Below are 21,078 nucleotides of genomic sequence, written 5' to 3'. Positions count from 1 at the left end.
TTAGAAATTATTTGACTTTGTAAAAAATGATAGAAAAAATTAGCAGAATGTGGATCATACTATAATTTTATAATAAGTTGTGATTAAAGCGAATTAGTGAAATATGGGGTTCACCTGCCAAATACAGTAAAAATAAAATAAGATATTGATTGGCTGACGAAAAAGAAAAGAAAAACAAGATATTTAATGGATTAAAGCGAATTAGTGAAATATGAGGTTCACCTGCCAAATATAGTAAAAATAAAATAAGATATTGATTGGCGGACGAAAAAGAAAAGAAAAACAAGACATTTAATGGTAGCAGAGGAAACATATAGTAGAGCCTGTACTTCAAAAATTTGTGGTGTTTCTTTTTCTCATTTCTTTATTATTTCCGACGAAACTGTCGAATATAATTAAAAGAGTTTCATGTAAGTTCTTTCATACAAATTTGAGCGTGAAGTGAGTAAAGACATTGATAAGAAAACAAGAAAAGAAGCTAGGAAGGGAGAATAGGAGAAGTGCAGAGAAAATGTTATGATGTTTAGAAAATGGACAAAAAATATCCATTCCCTCTGTTGCAATTCTAGAATGTTTCCATGCCAATAGATAGCTCAGTTCAATTGGTTTCTTGCTTGGAGTGATTTTATTTGCAGGTATGCATTCCATATACTATTATTATTTTACTAAAATCGCAATTCCAGAATACTAGTATGCCTTCCACACAATGTCAAACGAAGATTTGCACATTGTTAGTGGTGACGTTGCCAGCGCTTAACGAAGGTTTCCCGCCCTTTTTATTCTTTAAAATAACTTCGTGTTAGCCAACTCAATTCCCCGCCGTGCCCTGAGAAGCATGGTCAACTAAAAAATATGTAACAGCAGATAAAGATTAAGTCATAATATCTTACAATAAAATTCGACAGTTCCGTCACATGATAATATCGGTTTGAACAATTAGGGATATCTAAATATAAAGGCTCTGTGAAGTAGAAGTTACCTCCTTGATATATAGTCTCAGTTATGTATATAACCCGGTATAGGCACTCCTGATTCTGAGCTCAATTTTGTATACGCATTTTGCAATCTTCGCGTCACGGGTCCCACCATACCATCTCCAACTGTACGTCCATCAACTTTAAGGACCTAATAAGGTTGAAGCAATGCATTAAGGGGGTACTCTGGCTAAACTTATTTAGAGAGGTTTCAAGAGCTTATAGGATGTAATGTCTTAAAACCTTATAAACTGTGAAAGTGTTTGGATAAATAAACTTAGAAGTTAGTGGGAGAATTATCAGTTACAGAGAGAGAATGGAAGAGGTGGAAATGAAAGTGTATGCATTGAAAATTATTAATCATACTACTATTCTTTGTCATTACAGAGGCATATAAGAGTTGGAAGAGAAGTGCAATAAAAAATGTATCGATGCTATGGCATGAATTTAAGGCCAATAAGTGCACAGGTAATATGTATTCTCTTAGTACCTAGAATCTACAAAAATGCACATACAGGATATTTAGGACTAGATAAAAAAAAAAGGGAACAGAGACTTCTCAAAGAAGTTATAAGATGATCCAACATTAATCACAATATTACGAAGCATGAGATATTGGAGAATAACATAATATCACGAATAACTTACTGGACTGAGCTCTCCCATGGTTCCTGTTGTGAAGACCTGCAACAAAGTTGCCAACTTCAATATATTTGAATTACAAAAGATAAATTAAGTAGAAAACCTCAGGATGCAATGGCTGTAGGATCAGTCTCTTAATAATAAGTCCATCCTTATTAAACTCTATATTGGATTACAAAAAACTGACCTCATCTGCTGTATGAAACTCTGACAAACTGATACGTCGCTCAACCATAACTAAGTTCTCATTCACCGCAAGGTCTACAACCTATGGAGAAAGTTTTATCATAAAGCATATCACAGAAATATGTACAATTCTTTGGTGCAGAAAATTATGAATCTTACAGTTGCACGAGTTACACCAGGAAGACAATAATCACTGTAGGGAGTAGCTACACGGCCATTCTTCACCAAAAACTGCAGTATACCAATATCAGAAGATTCAAACATTTAATATTAACATTGACATAAAAAGTAAAAATATAAACAGGATCCCTCTAATCCACCCCAAACACCCCTTGAAAATTACTCCCTCCGTCCCCCAAAAATTGACAAAGTTGTATATGACACGGGTTTTAATGTGGAATTGGTACAGTAAAAGAGAGATAGGAAAAAGTAAGAGAGAGGGAGAAAAAGGTAGTGAAAGTAGTATTAGTGGATTGTGGGGTCCACATTATTAGTGGTGTGTGTTTGTTAATAACTTTCCTTTTTTAGACTGTTTAATTTTGGGGGACAGCCCAAAATAGAAAAAAACTACTCTATTTTTTGGGGACAGAGGGTGTAAAAGATAGAATCATATAAAAATAACTTGAAGCCTAGATACTAAGAGAAGAAATAAAACAATACAGCACCAAATTCACCAATTCCCGCGTCTTACCTCTCAATCTCAGTCTAGTAATATATTGCATTTGAAATGGCAAACATATTATAGAAATGAATATTAACATTACAAATCAAATACTACAATAAAACACGACAAGAAAAACAAACAATTTATCAATCAAACTCCAATAGTGGCATTCCTGGAAATAGATTTTAACAAGAATTAATATATCTAGTTTGCAGTTTCAGCTTTCTCCATTAAATGACACTTCAAACAGCTCTAGCTTATCAATTGGAGAATCATGCAGCTAAAAGGGATGCGGGAGATTGTAGATTTTTGGTCAAGTGAATGAACTTACAATGTTTGTTGCATTTGTTTCTGATACGTATCCATCTTTATCAAGCATGATGGCATCATCAGCATGTGCATTATTCCCTTCTATCTGCACAAGTTTAAAATATGCCAAGTTAAATAGCCACCTGATATAAAAGATCCTGGCTGTTTAGAAAGGAGTAGCATTAATATTTAATCTACTATCTTGAGCATGCCTACTTAAATGCAGGCAAGTTATTTTGTATTAAGACATTGCTCGTGGACATACTAAATAAGCGAGTGGTAAAGAAATTCAAACACATAACATTCATCCGCCAAGCTATACCATGTTCAATTGCCATCTCATTCAGATACTTAAGCTATAACAGAGGACATTATTCAAATTTTATATCTTCAGCATGTCATAAAATTTGTAAGGTCGTTAATATTCTTTTGAGAATTGGCAGATACAAATTAACTGAATTTTGCATATAACTGACCTTGGCAAGAATATTGTTAAGCAGATTGTTGTGGTGGATTTTTGAATCCAAATTCTGCAAAATAAAATAACGGTCGCTCATCAAAGCATTGTATTGTATTAGCTAAACACAAACATATGAGTAATGACCATATCAAGGATGCCTGTGAGGTTTCATCTCTTGCAAAAACAGAGAACATTAGTGCCCAAATTAAACCACAAAATTAACATCATCAGATCACAGTAATGGTCAATAGTGATTTAGCAATCGTTAATCTCCTGATTTATGATTCAAAGTGGTGTATTATGATTTCTGAGTTCATACAAGCTTTCTTATGTGAAATAGCTAGAAAGTAGAATCATAACTCAATCCTAATACTACCTAATAAGAAAAACTCAGCCAAGCATTTGCAGCTAATCAAGCAGCTCAGGTGATCATATTTAGGTTGAAAACCACGTACTATAAAATCTAACTTAAGTACCAATCTTGTTATTGGAGTCATGTTCAAAGCATGCTCAGTAGATTGTCATGAAGTAAAATCATAATAATTGGGATATCAATTTACTCTTGCGTTGGATGATAAGCTCAAGTGAAGAGCAGAAGAAAAGAACTATATGGAACTAACAAGAAGCAATTATGTGAAATAAGAGAAATAGTGGGAACGTGTACAGCCAAGATCTTACATTGGGTGAATTACGGCGTGTGGTAGCCGTCACCAAAACTATACCCTTCTCATTGTCATATACTGGTGGCTTCCATTCAGCAAGCACTGCAAAAGAAAAAAAGATTGATACTGTCTTAATTTAAAGGTGATGTGTGGTGTTTGCATGCAGCAAAGCTACAGAAAATTATATTATTAAAAAAATGACAGGGTTGCATACCAACAACTACAGGCACACATTTCTGGATATAAAATCTGAATAAATAATACTCCCTCCGTTTTTTAAAAATAGCAACTATTTCCATTTTGGGCCGTTCCTTAAAAACAGAAACTTTAGAATCTTTCTATTTAGGACATGGACCCCACAATCCACTAACTCTACTTTCACTACTTTTTCTCTTCCTCTCTCTTACTTTACTCGTTTTTCTTTTCCTCTCTCTTACTTTACCAATTTTTCTCACTTACTTTACCAATTGTGCATTAAAACCCATGCTGTTTCAAATGTTTCTATTTTTTTAATACGGAGGGAGTATATAGCAGCCATACTCACATTTTAAGATTTCTAGCTTATTTAACATTGTTTTAAACACATTGCATCTTACCAATTAAAGTACATCCATACTGGTTGAAACTTGGGCTCATTCCAGAAGTGACCTACTAAATAGATAAAGGAATGATCAGGAAATCTTAAATATCAGCTGATAAATTCAAACAGAAAGTTGCTGATACATAAGCTGAAATCTTAAATAAGATATACTCCTATCAGGAAATATAAATGGTAATTATGGCAGAAGGGATACACGATGCTTATTTGTTAACCAGGGATTGTGCAACTCAAAATATTTTCATGTGAAAATTAGGTTGTGATTTTCTGTTTCCTTGGCGAGAAGTTTTACTTGCTTATTATACATAAGGAAACCCAGAAACTTCCTACACTCATGCTCTGATTTAAACTGACACTCTACATGTTGTATACAGACAAGACAAAATTAACCCTCAGTTCAACAAGCTATGAACCAGAAGTTTATGTACCACCACCGAGTCCCATAATCATCAATTCCAATATCCTCTTAGGATGTATCAGAAGATTCCATTTGCTAAAATGAATGTGAAGACCTATGCGGCACGGATACGGATACGCGTATCAGTATCCGAAGGATACGGATACGCGGATACGGCTCTTTCCCAAACAACCCGATACGCGGATACGTTTTAACTATTTTTTTAATAAATAATAATAGTGCATAATAAATTACAAAATAGATATTCTAATGTTATTATACAAATAAAAATAATAAAATTACAAAATATTAAAAGCTAAAGTCAATTTCTTTTATGGTCGATTACACCACATCGATTTTTTGGTTATACTTATCCATATTACCAATAATATTGATCAAAATATTTATTTATAGTTACAAAATTAGACAAAGTTAATGGAGTAATAAATTGGCCCAAAAATGAGCCCCAAATATACTCCTTTTCCATCGTGACCACTTCTTGCCCAATTCATTCTCCCATTTCCAATTTTCTTCAATCCCTAGTTGAGGCAATAGCGGCGCCTCCCCTTTCTTCTTCTTCTTCTTCTTCTTCTTCTTCTTCTTCTTCTCCTCCCATTAACTGTCGATTTTGTTCCCAAATCGGATTGAAGTTCGTAAATTGAAAGTTGCGAAGTTCTTCGACAGAGATGGACGTTGATTTCGAAGAGGAGAACCTCAGATCTTTGCAGATAGAGGAGGATGAAGGCCCAATACTGCCCAGCTCGCGGATACGCCGAAGGATACGTATCGAATCTGAGGTTTCCCGGCCCAATACGGCCCAGCTCGCGGATACGCCCAGGATACGTATCGACGGTGTATCCGTCGCGTATCGGTATCGGATACGTATCCGATACGCGATACGGCAACAGGGTGGCGTATCGGTGTTATATAGGTGAAGACTATCATCTCCTCAACTAAAATAATGGTGTGAAGAAGCCTCCATTAAAGGGGAATAATACAAAACAAAGAACCTTCTACTTTTTTCACTCTCTTTTAGAAGTTTAGATGGATCAGACTCAACTTATTATGTTGCAATGAAAGACACTTATGCTAAAGTTTGCTTATGTACTCATGGATATATGTATGAGAAACCTATCTTCCGCTTTTGATCACCCAATAACCATTAATAACAGGTAACTTGATCATAAGGTAAATAAGTTTTTTATATTCCGTGTTTGTCCAATAAAAGATCAATTACTTTGATTTTGGAAATGCATTTCACTTTCAGTTATTTGTTGTTATGGATCCAAGGGGGGAAAAAATAAAGGAGGGGACAGAGAATAAGAATATCCATCTCTGTCCATACTGTTGTCAAAGAATTTAGAATTTTGTAAATTCGGGTGCTTGTTGGCAGTCTTTAAGCTTGATCATTTCTTGATGGATTGATCAACTTCTGACTAAAATACTGAGACATATCAGTATCAAGAAATTTCTATTCAAAAAAGTATTTGACCAGAACTAATAGTGACGTGGGCCTTCCTCCCAACAAGTCAAAATGTGTGTCCACTTTCAATAATTTTCTATTATACGATACCCAAAAGAAATAAGAGAAATAGAGGTAAAATATTACTGCAACAAAGAAGTATTTCCCGCACATATCAATTGAAATCTGAAATCATTAGAATTCTTATCATTAAAAACAAACAAAAATAAATGGCTAGGTTGACAAACCTTCTTGCCACGAGTCAGAGTCAATCTGATATGCGCATCATTAAACATTTCATTTCTTATCAAAGTTTTGAAAATTGCTTCCTTCACCTGCAACAAGTTTCACATAGAACCAAGGCATAAACAGGTGATTCCAAGCACTACACTCTATCAAAATAGGTGCCATCTTATTTAATCCCTGTAGCAAGTTCATATCTTCATTTGCGATGATTAAAGTAATGAATAAATGACTATGGCTAACCTGCTCACGAGTTGGTACATTGCTAAAAGCCAGCGCTTTCGCAGAATCAAACAACCTGGACACAGAGAACCAAATACATAGTCATACATAGCAGACACAGGCATAGTATATAATAATCAAAACTCAAGCATAATTTAATAACTCTTCTGTGAAGAAATTTCCAAACCATAAGTGATGTTAAGAAGATGCGAACTTTTCTTTAAATTAAAATTCTAAGAGTACTGCATTAGTTCATTTTTAGAAAAATCAACTGAACTTGTTTGAGTGCACTACATGGACTTTGTTTTGTACTAGTCTGTATCAAAACCATCTCTAAAACCAAACCACCACTGATGAAATCTTTATTAGATAAATTGGGTTCAACAACCACACAAGAGAGGCTAAGAGTATAACACTTTGTTATATCTTGTTTATTCACCTGTCTAAATGCTCCTCCAATTTGAATATTTTACCATTATAAATTCGAAGACCTTCCCAAACTCCATCTCCACCTTGGACAATTGAGTCAAATACTGAAACCTAAAGCATCCACAAGAAGGTAAAAAGGATACTCATTAAGGGTTGCATTCTCTTTAGTGAGACAATTGCAGCAATAAATACAAATTTTGACTTCAGAGTAGAAAACAGAAAGCAACTCTGTTCATTTTAGACACATAAATAAATGAGATTTAGAAACAATGAGAGGGAATCTAGTAAACACTAATGGTAGAAAATGTTAAAAATACAAATCTAAACATTAACAAATATCTTACTTTTGCACTTTCACGAGGCATAATCTGATCGCCAACCCAAACAAGCAACTTCTCATTCGTAGAAACAGGGAGTTCAGGTTGGACACCGTTTGATGATCCCTTAACATAGCACCTAAGCAAGTTGTACAAAGGTAAACTTTGCTCCAGCAAGTTGTACAAAGAGGATGGAAATGGCTGAAATAAATTGAGAGATAGCAAACCATAAGTGTTCCATAATCCATTTAATGGATTCAGCAGCATTTGTAACATATCAGTGCCTTTTACCAAAATGGTGCCATAAACTTTGTAAAGCTATTTCAAATTGAAAATATTATTCTAACTCCATTTATTTGTTCAAATATTGCTCATTGAGAGAAGAATCTAACAAAAGTGATAACTCATGCATAAAAAAAGCAGACACATGCAGGTGCTCTATTACTTACAGAGGGATACTTTTTTGGTAGCTCAAAACCTGTTGATTTATGTGTATTCTTATACCAATAGGGGGCCCACATGCCATCAAATGGTTTTGGTCCAGGTTCCCATCTGAAAGAAAAGTTCAAAGAGTCATGCAGTGTGTTTGCAATTTGAGGAAAAACATAGCAGTTTTAAATGGATTTACGGTTTACCAATGAAGTAATCTATGAAAGACTAAAGTCCAAATCTGGTCCTAAGCATATGCTCGTTTTATGATTTTGTTCCTTAACAATATATTTGGTACCTTCGTGTCAATAACTTATCCATTTGGTCCATTTTTTGCCGTTTTTTGTCGGAACCGTCAAAAATTAACAGTCAACCCATTTTTTACACAATTAATATACTAACCCGACTAATTAGGCACCAAAACATTATTAACTAATTATTTTATTTTTATATTTTAAAATGATTTTTTTAAAACATCGGGTCATTTTCTCTCATTTGTATTTATTCCAAATTTAACTAGAAAATATTTCAAGGTACTCATCACAAAATCCCCACTCCAAAACCCTAGACACTCTGAAACCAGGGATGGCACCAATCAAGCTTAAATGGAGGGGTGTGTGTGAGGGAAAGGACTTCTCATTCCCCTCCCAGAAAGAGAAGATCCTCTCATGGTGGGAGAAAATAGGTGCATTTCAAACTCAACGTTAACTACACCAAAAAATGCAAGGAGTGCGTCTTCTACGACGGTCCGCCTATCGCCACATGCCTCCCCCATTGCATTTTCACTGGAACAGTCAAGGATATCGTAATACACTATCACTATCTGTCGGTGATGGGGCTGCCTGTGGAGCATGAAATTGATCAGAAATTGGGGTTTAAGAGCAGAGAGAAGTGCTCAAGATGGGAATCCCGAATTACAATGAAGAGTGCCGCAGGATTGTGCAGAGGTATGTCAGCGAATAGGAGTACATTGAGGTGAGGTGAAAACGGGAAGGTTGATCGATTTTAGTAATGCTTATAAAACTATGGATTTGAAATTCATGGAGAGTGTGACTGTGCGTGGTGGTGAGAATGTGGGGAATTGATTGGTCAGGGGAGCGGACTACATTGTTTGATTAAGGAGCTTCTCTAACAAGCTGTTGAAGGACCACAAGGGTTGAAGAAAATGGCAGAAGATAGAATGAGAAAGGAGAAAAGCAGAAGACCGATTTCTTGTCTTAGTTTTGCAAAATATTTTCTGAGGTTTTTATTTCTTTTTCATTAAACTGTCAAATTATTTTTGAGAAATTAATTATTCAATTTAGGCATGGATTAGTACACTAATTTGGTCAAAAAACGGATTGCCAATCAATTCTTTATGATTCCGTCAATATCGGGCAAAAAACAGACCAAATCGATAAGTTAAGGACACGAGGTATCAAACATAATCATCTCGACCAAAATTGTAAAACAACCTTATGTTCAGGACCATAAATGGTTTAGTCTCTATGAAATCAAAAAATACTTGTTCCTCATTAGATCATGTCGTTATTGCTCTACTTTAGCTGATCTGAGACATTTTGTCTCGGTGAACACTTGGAAATCAATATTGCCATTAGAATTAAAGGTCTACCAGTCCTCATGTCATCCTTTTAAGTGCAAATCATTCTATCAAGGTCGCATTATGTCAGACACCTAATTCACAATTTCCGTTCCATATTATATGAATTTAGGACATGTTCTAACTTCTTAAAATGAGTTGTTCAATATCCAAGCTTACTTTGGGTTCACCAGAAAGATGTTCTGCTCATTCTCACTTGGTATATACTGATACATACTACAGATCATAGTAGGCTGACATTTGACACCTTTCAAAGATCTATTACCATAACAAGAAGACTATTTTTAAACTTTGTCCTTACTTGTTCGATTAGTGTCATTTAACTTCTTATAACTTCTTAGTCAGTCTTTCCTATTTATGAGACAGCTACAATCAAGATTTACAAATAAGTATATAACTAATAGATTATTAGTATTCTCTTGTTATAACCACATTATGCTAGTGACTGAGCAAATAAGTCTTCAGCTTTGAAGGTTAAGATGCAAGGGAAGTACATGTAATCAACTTGAGTCCTTAATCGAGAAAACAAAATACAAATGAAACCTGCTAAGAACAGTTTCTTGACATATAGAAAGCCATTCAGACAGATGAAATATTCTATAAGATTTAATTGCCAGATCATTGCAAATCATGAAACGAAAAAACAGGCAGCAATTCCTAAAATAGTGGAAACTTTTTAGCAGACTGAATAGAAGAGGTCACAAGCATGCCAGATCACAGTAAAAACACATTATCTATATTGCGTACTCACTTGAGCATAGCAGTTTGAAATGGAATACCAAGATCGCCACACAGACCACGCAATGTAGCCTACAAGAAGGAGACATGAAAAATTACTCAAGACAAAATAAGTAAACACGAAACTGGCACTGAGTGTCTAGATACAACAGCTACTGAATGAAGGACTTCAAATATGATGGGAACCCTACATCATATAGGAGGGCTGAAATTCCCTATTTAAGATTCTTGGATTCATCTAGCGAAAAATTAAGAATATAAGAATAACTAAGGAGTAAGGATCCAGAGTTGATGTTTTACGCTTACATTGAGAGCCAAGAATGAAAGGGTTCACCAGACTAGAATGCAAAATGTTTACGATAAGTTGAGTATAGAAAAATATTTATAGTCCTGATATACCCAACTCATCTGTATGAGATATACAACATCAAGGAAACCAGAGTAATAGCTTTTGAGTTATGAACTGCTCTAAACCTCAGGGTCTTCTCGCAGCAAATCTGAATCAATGACAGGAGGGGTTTTTCCTTGATCACAGAGCTCATTGTAAATGGAGACCAAGCTACAATACCCCAGCACACCAAATGATGGGGGAGAAACCTTGTCGTAAGATGTCTGAAACAAAAGCATATCAAATGTCAAAAACAGAATTCAAGATCATTTAGATTCACAATGAAGAAGTTCTCCCACTAAGTAAAAGAGTTTAATCCATAAAATTTAAGCCTACTTAAATAGTTTTAGGGTTAGTTCTATGGAGAGTTTCATACGTAAATCATCTAAAGGGAAAATTAGTAGTATGAAATACTGGGAAAAATAATTACTTTAAGACAATGGAATGAAGCAGGTAGATTCAAGTATACAAGTGAGCAAACTCATTTACCAACACGTCGAGGGGATTCCTGATCAGTATGCAGTGCTTTCCTCTCTTCATTAAGTCCGATGTTAGGCCTGGCAGACGTTGACTAGCTATATGCTGAGAACAATATAAATGAAGATAGACCAAAAAAATTAGCATAATCTTATTACAAAATCTGAATTCTTCCAGATCAGAACCATAATATCTAGAGATCCAGCCTAAACATCTTACATACCGGCCATGACAGATAACTAAAGATCAAATTCAAAGGTACAAGGTTCACAGTTAAGGTACATATTTAAAGAAGGCCAGGAGATGTTAAAACTCAAAGATCCTCAGTTCCTTGAAAGAACTGTGAGACAGCTGTCTACTACGAACATATTTTTAACAGGATCATCTAATCTAGATAGGTTAAGCAGTTGAAAGGAAAAAATCACAAAAGTGTTGACTTCCACACAATTTACGAGGTCGATCACAATAAAGGAGTGCCAGTTTCTCTTTCTAAAACAATGCAAAACAGAACATAGCACTTGTTGCAACAAAAGATTTAGAGTGATGGATAATTACCTTACAGAATCTGTACGTCTTTTCTCCAGGAGCAAAAATGATTTCTTGTATAACCTTATTTCCATCCGACTCCTGCTCATCACAAAAAATAATAATACACATAGTGCTCTTTGTTCTTATCTCAATTTCTTTGGGGGGAGAGGAGGGGAGGGATTGAAGGATAATCCTTCAAATAATCATAAATACAATATTGAAAAGATCCCCTCTTGCAAACATCTCCCTCACTTTCCCTTCTGAATAAAAGTAATCATAAATAAGTATTCAAATTGAAACAAGCATCATTGTAGCCCTTCAGTTTCTCAATGTCTATACTATCCTCCCCTCAAATCAAAAATCGTTTCACAACCGATCAAATGTATTGAGAGATATGATAAGATCAAACTCACCAATTTTGACAGGAGTTCTTCTCTGTAAGGCCTTTGCTCTCCGGTTACTTGCAAATAGTTGGCATATAGAGGCTCGTCGAGAACTTCAGTGTCATCTCTCTGGTGGAATTAAAAGGGCAAAAATTAACTTCATCACCAAAACAACGCATGCAATATGTGTATCTTAAATACAGATCAATAACTGAAAAAATCGGCAAAAATAAAATTGCACATTATTCCTAAATCCTCAATCCTAAAATTTCAGCAATACAGTAAAATCACATAGAAAGGGGGGAAACTACAACGAAGAATCGTACCTGAGCAAAAGAATACATGAGGCTTGTGCTGAGGGAGCGCGGTGAGGACCACAAGTGTATCACCTCTACTTCTTCAGTCACCATTTTCGACTCCACCATCTCAATCACACACTCACTCTCTAAAATCTTTTTACTGAAAATTTTGAAACTTTACTAGTCAACAAGGCTATGATCTATTCAATCTGATCTTAATCCTCCAACCAATAGACGGCTGACACCAATCTTTAGCTAAATTTAAAATTCAAACAAGTGGTCGTCATGCATTAAATTTTAATTAAAAAATTATTAGGACGACGTTACTGTGAGAATATTGAAACAGTTTGTGATTTTATGGTACTCTCATTAACGGTTAACTATTTTATTCTATTTTACGTTACTCTCATTAACTATTAACTAAATATAATTATTCATAAATTCTACATTCATACTACATTTAGGCTTTGTTTGTTACGCAATATTGAAATTGAAAGTTTATGGAATGGAATTAGACTGTTTGGTAGAATGAAAGTACTCCCTCCATCCCATCCCATCCCACAATAAGAGTTATATTTGGTGTGTGCACGAGTTTTAAGAAATGTACAGAATAGTAAGTTGGAAAAGTTAGTGAAATATGTGGTCACTTTTTTATTTTATAATAAAATGTGAGTGAAATAAGTTGGTGTAATGTGAGACCTAATTACTATTTATGGTAAAAGTGAAATAAGACCCTTATTGTGGAATGGATTGAAATAACAAAATATGTCTCTTATTGTGGGACCGGAGAGTAATTGGTAGTATGATATTGAATAGGGGTGAGCAAAAAAGCCGAAACCCAAAAATCCGAACCGATCTAAACCGAATTTTAAAATTCGGTTCGGTTTCAAATTTTAAAAAAATCTATTTTTCGGTTCGGTTCGATTCGACCGAGAAAAAAAAACTGAATAGCCGAATAACCAAAATTTTAAATATATATATATATATATATATAGGGAGATGATCAAAGTATAACTAATATTAAGTGTATAACTAGAGAACAAATCTCAGCCACACATTATCTTAATCCAATGACCAAAATAAGTAAACATTTTTAGTTAATAAAAACCGCATAGGGGTATTTTAGGAAATCAACTTTGTTCTCATATTTTCAAATATACACACCATTCACCCTCACACACAAACACACACTCTCTTTGTCTCAAAACGAAACAGAATTTAACAGAGCTCCCTCCCCCCATAGCTCTCGTCGATCCCTCTACAACCAAGTCGAAACACAGATCCCCAAATTTGCCAAAGCAGGATCGATGCCGCCGTGTCGTCGCTGTACAGGCGAAGTCCAGACCGAGCAGCTCCAATTCATCGCCTCACACGCACCTCCGGCGGCCCCGAATTCACCCCGCGAGATAAGTTGTTAAATTTTTTACTTCTTTAATTTTGGTTTCCCCAAATGGATTTGTAATTACCAAACTCATGAGATGCAGTAATTGAAGAAAGTGAGTTGGTGTTGAGTATGAGATATACCTTTGAACGAATTGACCTGAAAAGAGGTTGTGGCTTGCAGATTTCAGAGAATAAGTTGCAGTTTTACTTTCTGTAATTCGGATTTGAATCTACGATTCAAATTCCAGATTAGAGGTGCGGAGCATTCAAGTAGCTGAATTTTTGTTTTTCTATAGAGAAAGATGCCTGGGCATGCGGATTTGGATAGGCAGATAGAGCAATTGATGGAGTGCAAGCCGCTGTCAGAGGCGGAGGTGAAGATTTTGTGAGATCACGCGCAGGCAATTTTGGTTGAGGAATGGAATGAGCTTTGATTTTGAATTCTCTTCAAATTTTGAGTCTATGAGCTTTGATTTTGAATGCAAAATCCCAATAATTGTGCATTCTACATGTTTTTACTTCATTGAAATAATAAAACAGTGCACTATAAACAATTTTCTTCACTGAAATATGAAACATCATATTTACTTCACTATATACACTATATACATCACTGTACGTTCATTATACTTCACTGAAATGAAAACAAGGATACACTCTTAGCATATTTTTACTTCACTGATTTTAAAAAAATAGATCACTATAACCATGTTTTTACTTCATTGATGTTAACAAAATACATCACTGTAGTAAAAAATCAAAGAAACATCACTCTAACCCTGGAACACATCACTATAACCATGTTTTTACTTCACTGATGTTAACAAAATACATCACTATAGCAAAAACTCAAATAAACATCACTCTAACCTTGGAACACATCACTATAACTATGTTTTTACTTCTCTGATGTTAACAAAATACATCACTATAGTAAAAACTCAAAGAAACATCACTCTAACCCTGGAACACATCACTATAACCATGTTTTTACTTCACTGATGTTAACAAAATACATCACTACAGCAAAATATCACAGAAACATCACTCTAACCCTGGAACACATCACTCTAACCATGTTTTTACTTCACTGATGTTATTAAAATAGATCACTATAACAAAAAATCAAAGAAACATCGCTCTAACCCTGGAACACATCACTATAATCATGTTTTTACTTCACTGATGTTAATAAAATAGATCACTATAACAAAAAATTAAAGAAACCTCATTCCAACCCTAGAACACCTCAACGCTCCACCATTTCAAATAAAGTGAGACACATATTACCGATGACATAATTGGAGTACTATCATTTATTGTCAATTAATTGACAAATTACATTCATTGAATCTTCAAATAGGAGTATATATATTTCCCCCAAAAAATTCATAAATCCATACAAAACTATAGCGTTGGAGATTAATTACACACAAAAATAGTCAATCATCCGACTAACTGAATGTCGCCGAGATCAAGCTGCGCGGCGATCTCATCCAGTTGCTTCTTCACGCTCAAATCGATCAATTTCGAGCCGGAATTCCCATACCGGATGGTGATTCCGGCGAGCAGCGACTTGTCGACCACCATCTTCAGCTTCACATTCTTCGCCCAGGCCAGCTTCTGCACGCGCTTCACGATCTCCGCCAGATGCTGCGGCTCCAGCTCCACCACCAACGCCACCGTCGCCACCTCCATCTCTGACAGCCGGTTCGCGATCAGCTCGAACTCCGCCGCGATCTCCTTGATCAGATCCACTCGCTTCATGTCCACCAAGATGTTCACGAAGTTCGCCACATGCGGCTGCAGCCCCAGGGAGCGGGAGATCTCGTCCGTGAGGTTAACTTTCAAATGAAGTAAAAATTTACATAACCTAATTTTTCTGTGCAATGACCATTATACCCCCGCCTTGTATTTGTGAAGTAATTTGTGATAGAGGGAACTAATTTCTCATTTAAATTAAAAAATTACATGTATTAATACTAGCCCTTGATTTTCTTGATCTTGTGGCTGTGATTTGTTCTCTAGTTATATAGTTAATGGGCACTTGCCCTATATCACTACTATATATATATATATATTGTATATTTAACTTAAAAAACCCTAACCCTAATACATATCATGTGAGAATTGAAAGACGGACTCCAATTTCATTCACTACCAGATCTGAAATCACCATTTCTCTTTCACCACCAGATCTGAAATCACCATTTCTCTTCTCCTCCACGCTATCACGCTTCCACGACGTCGCCTCCTCTTCTCCATCCCGTGATTCCCAACCCCTTCACGCCTTCACGCTTCCACGATGGTGCCTCCTCTTCTCCATCGTTCTCACTGTACTTCTCTCAAAATTCCTCCTACAACCACTGTTCCAGCTGCTCCACACCTTTTATGTGTGTGTGTGTTTGATGATGACTTAATATTATGAATGTTCTTGTATATCTATATAAATCACAAAAACACCTCTTATATTTATGAGAAATTTCGGAATAAGGGGTTAGGTTAAATTCGCTGACCTTTCGTAATTAGGAATTCAATTCGCTGACCTTTCGTAATTTGGGATCGAGGCTTGCGTATTCCTCAGATTAAGGGATTTATGATATTTTATCTTATTTATGTTCTTTTTTAATATTATTTCCCTCTAACCATTTATCAATTGTCTAAATTACCCCTTTCAAATTTTCCACGATACAGGTGAAGCTTCAAATCATGGAGATGAATAATCTCGTTGCAAACAGTATTAAGAAAATCCCTGTCGTGTGAGACAACAATAAGAGTTTTCTTCCACCTGCATAAGTATTCTTCCAACCAGAGAATAGCCATGAGGTCCTGATGATTTGTAGGCTCATCCAATAGCAACAAAGTAGGCTGAACAAAAGTGCTCTGGCTAATGAAATTCTCATTCTCCAACCACCACTAAAGGACCGTGTTGCTCGACCCTGCATATCTTTAGTAAAACCCAACCCAGCAAGAATTTTGGAAGCTTGAGCCTCAGCAGCATCGGATCCCATTAACTGCAACTTCTCATACAGTTCAGTCGAGGCATCCTGCAAAGAAGCAACTTCTTGTCGAAGTTTGACAAGTTCTTCGTTGGCTGAATTTTTGATGTAGTAGAATTTAGGTAAAAATTTGAAGAGGGTAATTTAGGTAATTGATAAATAGTTAGAGGGAAATAATATTAAAAAAGAACATAAATAAGATAAAATATCATAAATCCCTTATTCTGAAGAATATGCGTGTCTCGATCCCAAATTAGGTCAGCGAATTGAATCCCTAATTACGAAAGGTCAGCAAATTTAACCCCTTATTCCGAAATTTCTCTTTATTTATTTGAGTGTTTGAGATTTTTCATCAAAAATTTGTGGATTTCTTCAATCTAGATCTTTTAATATTTCTTCTCTTCTATTCATTTTGTAGAAATTTTCAATTCAAGATTATTTTAATTAATTTTTATACTGTTTGTTTGTTGTGTTATATGGAGTATAAATTAAGTGGTTATAGGCCTTTATCTAGATATAGATTACGGTAATGTTAACAGATTTTTGCGTCTTTGTGTATTAATCTGTAGGCTTTGGTTTTTTGTTTTTTTTATATATTTTCAATTTTTTATATGTTTTGTATAATTTTGATTTTTCGGTTTAATTCGGTTTTTATAGTTCGATTTTCGGTTTTTCGGTTTTCGCTTTTTTGGTTAGTTTGGTTCGGTTCGGTTTCGATTTTAGGAAAAATTCAGTTTTTCAGTTCCGGAAAATCGAATGCACACCCCTAATATTAAATTTGAAGAATTTGTTCTCACACACTGTACACACACTATACACAAAATACACAATCACACACACTTTACATAAAATACACATACTATACACACACAATACAAACACTTCACACAATACACAATTCTATACACGCTATACACAAAATACATATTACACATATTACATGCTACACACTATAAACAAAATATAGTGGCATATTATACACAAAATACACACATTCCACACTACACAATATATACACACACTATACACAAAATGTGTGTGTATGTGTGAAAAATGTGTACTGTGTGTAGTGTGTGTGAAGTTTGTGTAGCTGATATGCTCGAATTTTGCATTGTTCTAAGACCATTATTTGGTCCGTTTTGAGTATCAAAGTTGCATTACATGACATTTATTTGCATATTTTATCTATTTTGGTATTTTGACGTGTTTTGTGATAAATGTGCAAAATAGAGCTTGAAAAGATAGCAAAAAGTGGAAGATAGAAATCTAGAGTATTCAAGTAAACCAGCGGACCCCTGCAGCTCAGCCATCGACCGTTATCCCTGTAGCGGTCCGCTTCGAAAAATTAGAGCTAAAAAGAACACGCCCAGTGAAAGCTGGGTTGTGCGCAACTACCGCTCTGTTAGATCCAGTAGCTACGGAATAATTTGCAGCGACCGCTTGACAACGTGCAGCAGCCAGCTAGGAAAATGCGACGCACTGATTTTCCCTAATTTATTCCAAGACTTACCATACTAGAAGAAGGATTTACCATATTAGAGAAATTCGACCATTAAGCTATAAATACCCCCTCAAGCTTCATCAAAAAAGGGAGCATTTGCTACATAATTTCCAGAGTACATTCTTTAGAGTTCCTTCCATTGTTCATCAAGATCCAAGGCGTTTGGAGTGTGGATGCAAGAGAAGATTGATGCTACTACATTCAACCATTGGATTTTATTATTTTAGTTCTCATGTTTTCATTATTTTCCCAAAAACTATGTGTTTAGCTTATTCCATTATGTGTAACCAAACTCATAGAATTCTAGGGATGTGTTAGTAACTACAATGGTTGTACAGTTCCTATTTATTTAATATTCATTTTGTTCATTACTTCACTTCTATTTTAAGTGTTGGATAATTGTTTCAGGTTTTAGTGACACATTTTGTGATGATCTATTGGCTTGCAACATAATCGTGAGATGAGGTTTGAGAGTTAGAAGAGCTTAGTTGACGTTACAATTAACTTCCCTTAAAACGACATTGTTAATTGAGAGCGAAAACAATAGGAATCTTATGTTCTTTTGGGAGTTACAAATCTAGGGATTGACGCTCCTAATGTCTGTAATCTACTTTGTGACGCATGGGCAATATTTATGTGACTCTTTCTAGTGAAGTATGAACTGTGCTAGGGTGTTGTAGTTGGAACTTGTATAACCATAATTGTGAAAGCAATCCCTGGAATTCTCTTATCTCATTTGTTTTATCTCTGTGATTTTTATCTACAATTGTTCTTTATTTTCGTTGTTTTTACATTTTTTTACTTTCAAAAACCCAAATATCTTTGTTCTTCCGAATAGTAGAAAAAGCTTTGTGATAGTTTTTCCTATGTTCGATATCTGGTACTGACCTTTAGCTATACTATATATACTCTGTATACTTGCAGGTTTATTTAGTGCTAAGAAATAGTGTATCAATAGTGTGTGATGTGTGTGAAGTGCGTGTAGTGTGTGATATGCATGTGTGTGTGTGAAGTGTGTGTAGTGTGTGAAATGTGTGTATTGTGCAAAGTGTATGTAGAGTGTGAAATATGTGTAGTGTATGTGAAATGTGTGTATTGTGCGAAGTGTACGTAGTGTGTAAATGTGTGTAGTGTGTTTGAAATGTGTGTAGTGCGTGTAGCATGTTAAGAGTGTGAAGTGTGTGCAGTGTGTGTGAAATGTGAAGTGTGTGAAGTAAGTGAAGTGTTTGTAGTGTGTAAAATGTGTGTGAAATGTGAAGTGTGTGTAGTGTGTGAAGTGTTTGAAGTGTGTGTAGTGTGTATAAAATGTGTGTAGTGTATGTATAGTTTGTGTAGCGTGTGAAATGTGCATAGTGTGTGAAATGCGTGTAGTGTGTGAAGTGTCTATAATGTGTGAAGTGTGTGCAGTGTGTATGAAATGTGTGTAGCGTGTGAATTGTGTGTAGTAGTGTGAAGTGTGCGTAGTGTGTGTGAAATGTGCGTAGTGTGCGTAGTGTGTGTAGTGTGCGTGAAGTGTGTGTAGTGTGTGTAGTGTGTGAAGTGTGTATAGTGTGTGTAGTGTAGGAAATGTGATCGTGAAGAAGGTGGTTGAGATCATTGGCGTTGAAGACATGAAGGTGATTGAGATTGTCGGCGTAAAAGAGAAGATGATTATGAAGATGAGAGGTGCTCTCAACTAGGGGGAACACAACACAAAGATCAGGAGTAGTGAAGCTCAGTCAATCTAGAAAATTTGATGGAATATGCTATAAGGCCATCCACAATAGGAATAGCCCAGCAATAGCCCAGCCATAGCCTAGCCACTGCCACATCATCAGCACTAAAAATCCTCCTGCCACATCATAAATAGCCCAGCCATAGCCTAGCCACATCATAAATAGCTGAAGTGAGGTTCTCGCTCGACTCTAATGTCGAATGACTAGACTCAGGAGTAAGCGAATGTGTACATATGAGAATTAATGCAAAGCTCGGTCCAGACACAACGCTCCTTAAATCCACTGGATCACTGGGTCCAGGAACTCTAGAGAACTACAGTGTTTTTGTCGTTGGACACACTCGACTCCCCTTCAAAAATAAATCCCTCAACCCGAATACTATGAATTAGTATAGGGAAGTGGGGTCGATCCCACAGAGATGGATTCGCAAAGTAGTGCTAAGAGACTATGGAAACAAACGGCTGCTGCCACACAAAGGGGTTGAGATTTAAACTACCACTAGATCTAGGCAAGAAATGTAAACGCTAGACCTAGGACACAAAAAACTTACTGGATTCAGACATCAATACCGAAAGACACAATTACTCCCTAGACTAAGCAAACGACTACCTAATCTAGCTAAACAGTAAGCAAATAACAGTGGGGACCATATTTCCAGAAATAGCAAGTACGGTAAAAAGCTGCAGATAACCAACCCATGCTCCAACTAACTACGACATGTACCTTGGCAACTAAACTAAACTCGCAGATGAAGAAAACAGAGCACACTCCTAGATTCAAACAGAATATAAAGATTTGGACGCCGGAAACTTGCTATGAATCGGAAATACATCAGATCTACATAAACTAGGCGAAATGAAATGAAAACACGTAAGCTAGGCATAAAATTAAAACACTCCTGCTCAGAATCACTTCAGACGCTTAATCCACTCCGGATCCAAGCCATCCGAACTCAACAACCAACAAAATCAACTCCATAACTCCGATTCTCACAGATCTGCTCCGATCAACTCCAAATTCCAACAATCACAAACAACTCCACAACATCAGCAAAACAAAACCCCGATTCATCC

The 21,078-nt window shown here is 35.7% G+C and overlaps 1 protein-coding gene across 2 annotated transcripts; it reads right to left on the bottom strand.

The window, feature by feature from the left end:
* Nucleotides 1–392: 392 nt before the first annotated feature.
* Nucleotides 393–12,620, bottom strand: LOC121773725 (branched-chain-amino-acid aminotransferase-like protein 1). 2 transcript variants are annotated; one of them, XM_042170643.1, is made up of 20 exons: nucleotides 12,435–12,620; nucleotides 12,139–12,237; nucleotides 11,753–11,824; nucleotides 11,210–11,302; nucleotides 10,807–10,944; nucleotides 10,346–10,404; nucleotides 8,015–8,117; nucleotides 7,593–7,766; nucleotides 7,259–7,359; nucleotides 6,841–6,895; nucleotides 6,603–6,689; nucleotides 4,494–4,545; nucleotides 3,914–3,999; nucleotides 3,252–3,305; nucleotides 2,798–2,881; nucleotides 1,962–2,033; nucleotides 1,804–1,884; nucleotides 1,623–1,658; nucleotides 980–1,125; nucleotides 393–843 (listed from the first exon to the last, which is right to left on the bottom strand). In XM_042170643.1, exons 1-19 carry the CDS (start codon nucleotides 12,531–12,533, stop codon nucleotides 997–999), a joined length of 1,674 nt encoding a protein of 557 aa, XP_042026577.1. In that variant the 5' UTR covers nucleotides 12,534–12,620; the 3' UTR covers nucleotides 393–843; nucleotides 980–996. The 2 variants fall into 2 exon arrangements, with proteins under 2 accessions (XP_042026577.1, XP_042026576.1); XM_042170642.1 differs by having other exon boundaries at nucleotides 393–826; nucleotides 12,435–12,618.
* Nucleotides 12,621–21,078: the final 8,458 nt, after the last annotated feature.

This window comes from Salvia splendens, chromosome 17 (assembly GCF_004379255.2).
Source record: "Salvia splendens isolate huo1 chromosome 17, SspV2, whole genome shotgun sequence".
NCBI classification, from domain to species: Eukaryota; Viridiplantae; Streptophyta; class Magnoliopsida; order Lamiales; family Lamiaceae; genus Salvia; species Salvia splendens.
This window is presented reverse-complemented; position numbering and strand designations above follow the sequence as displayed.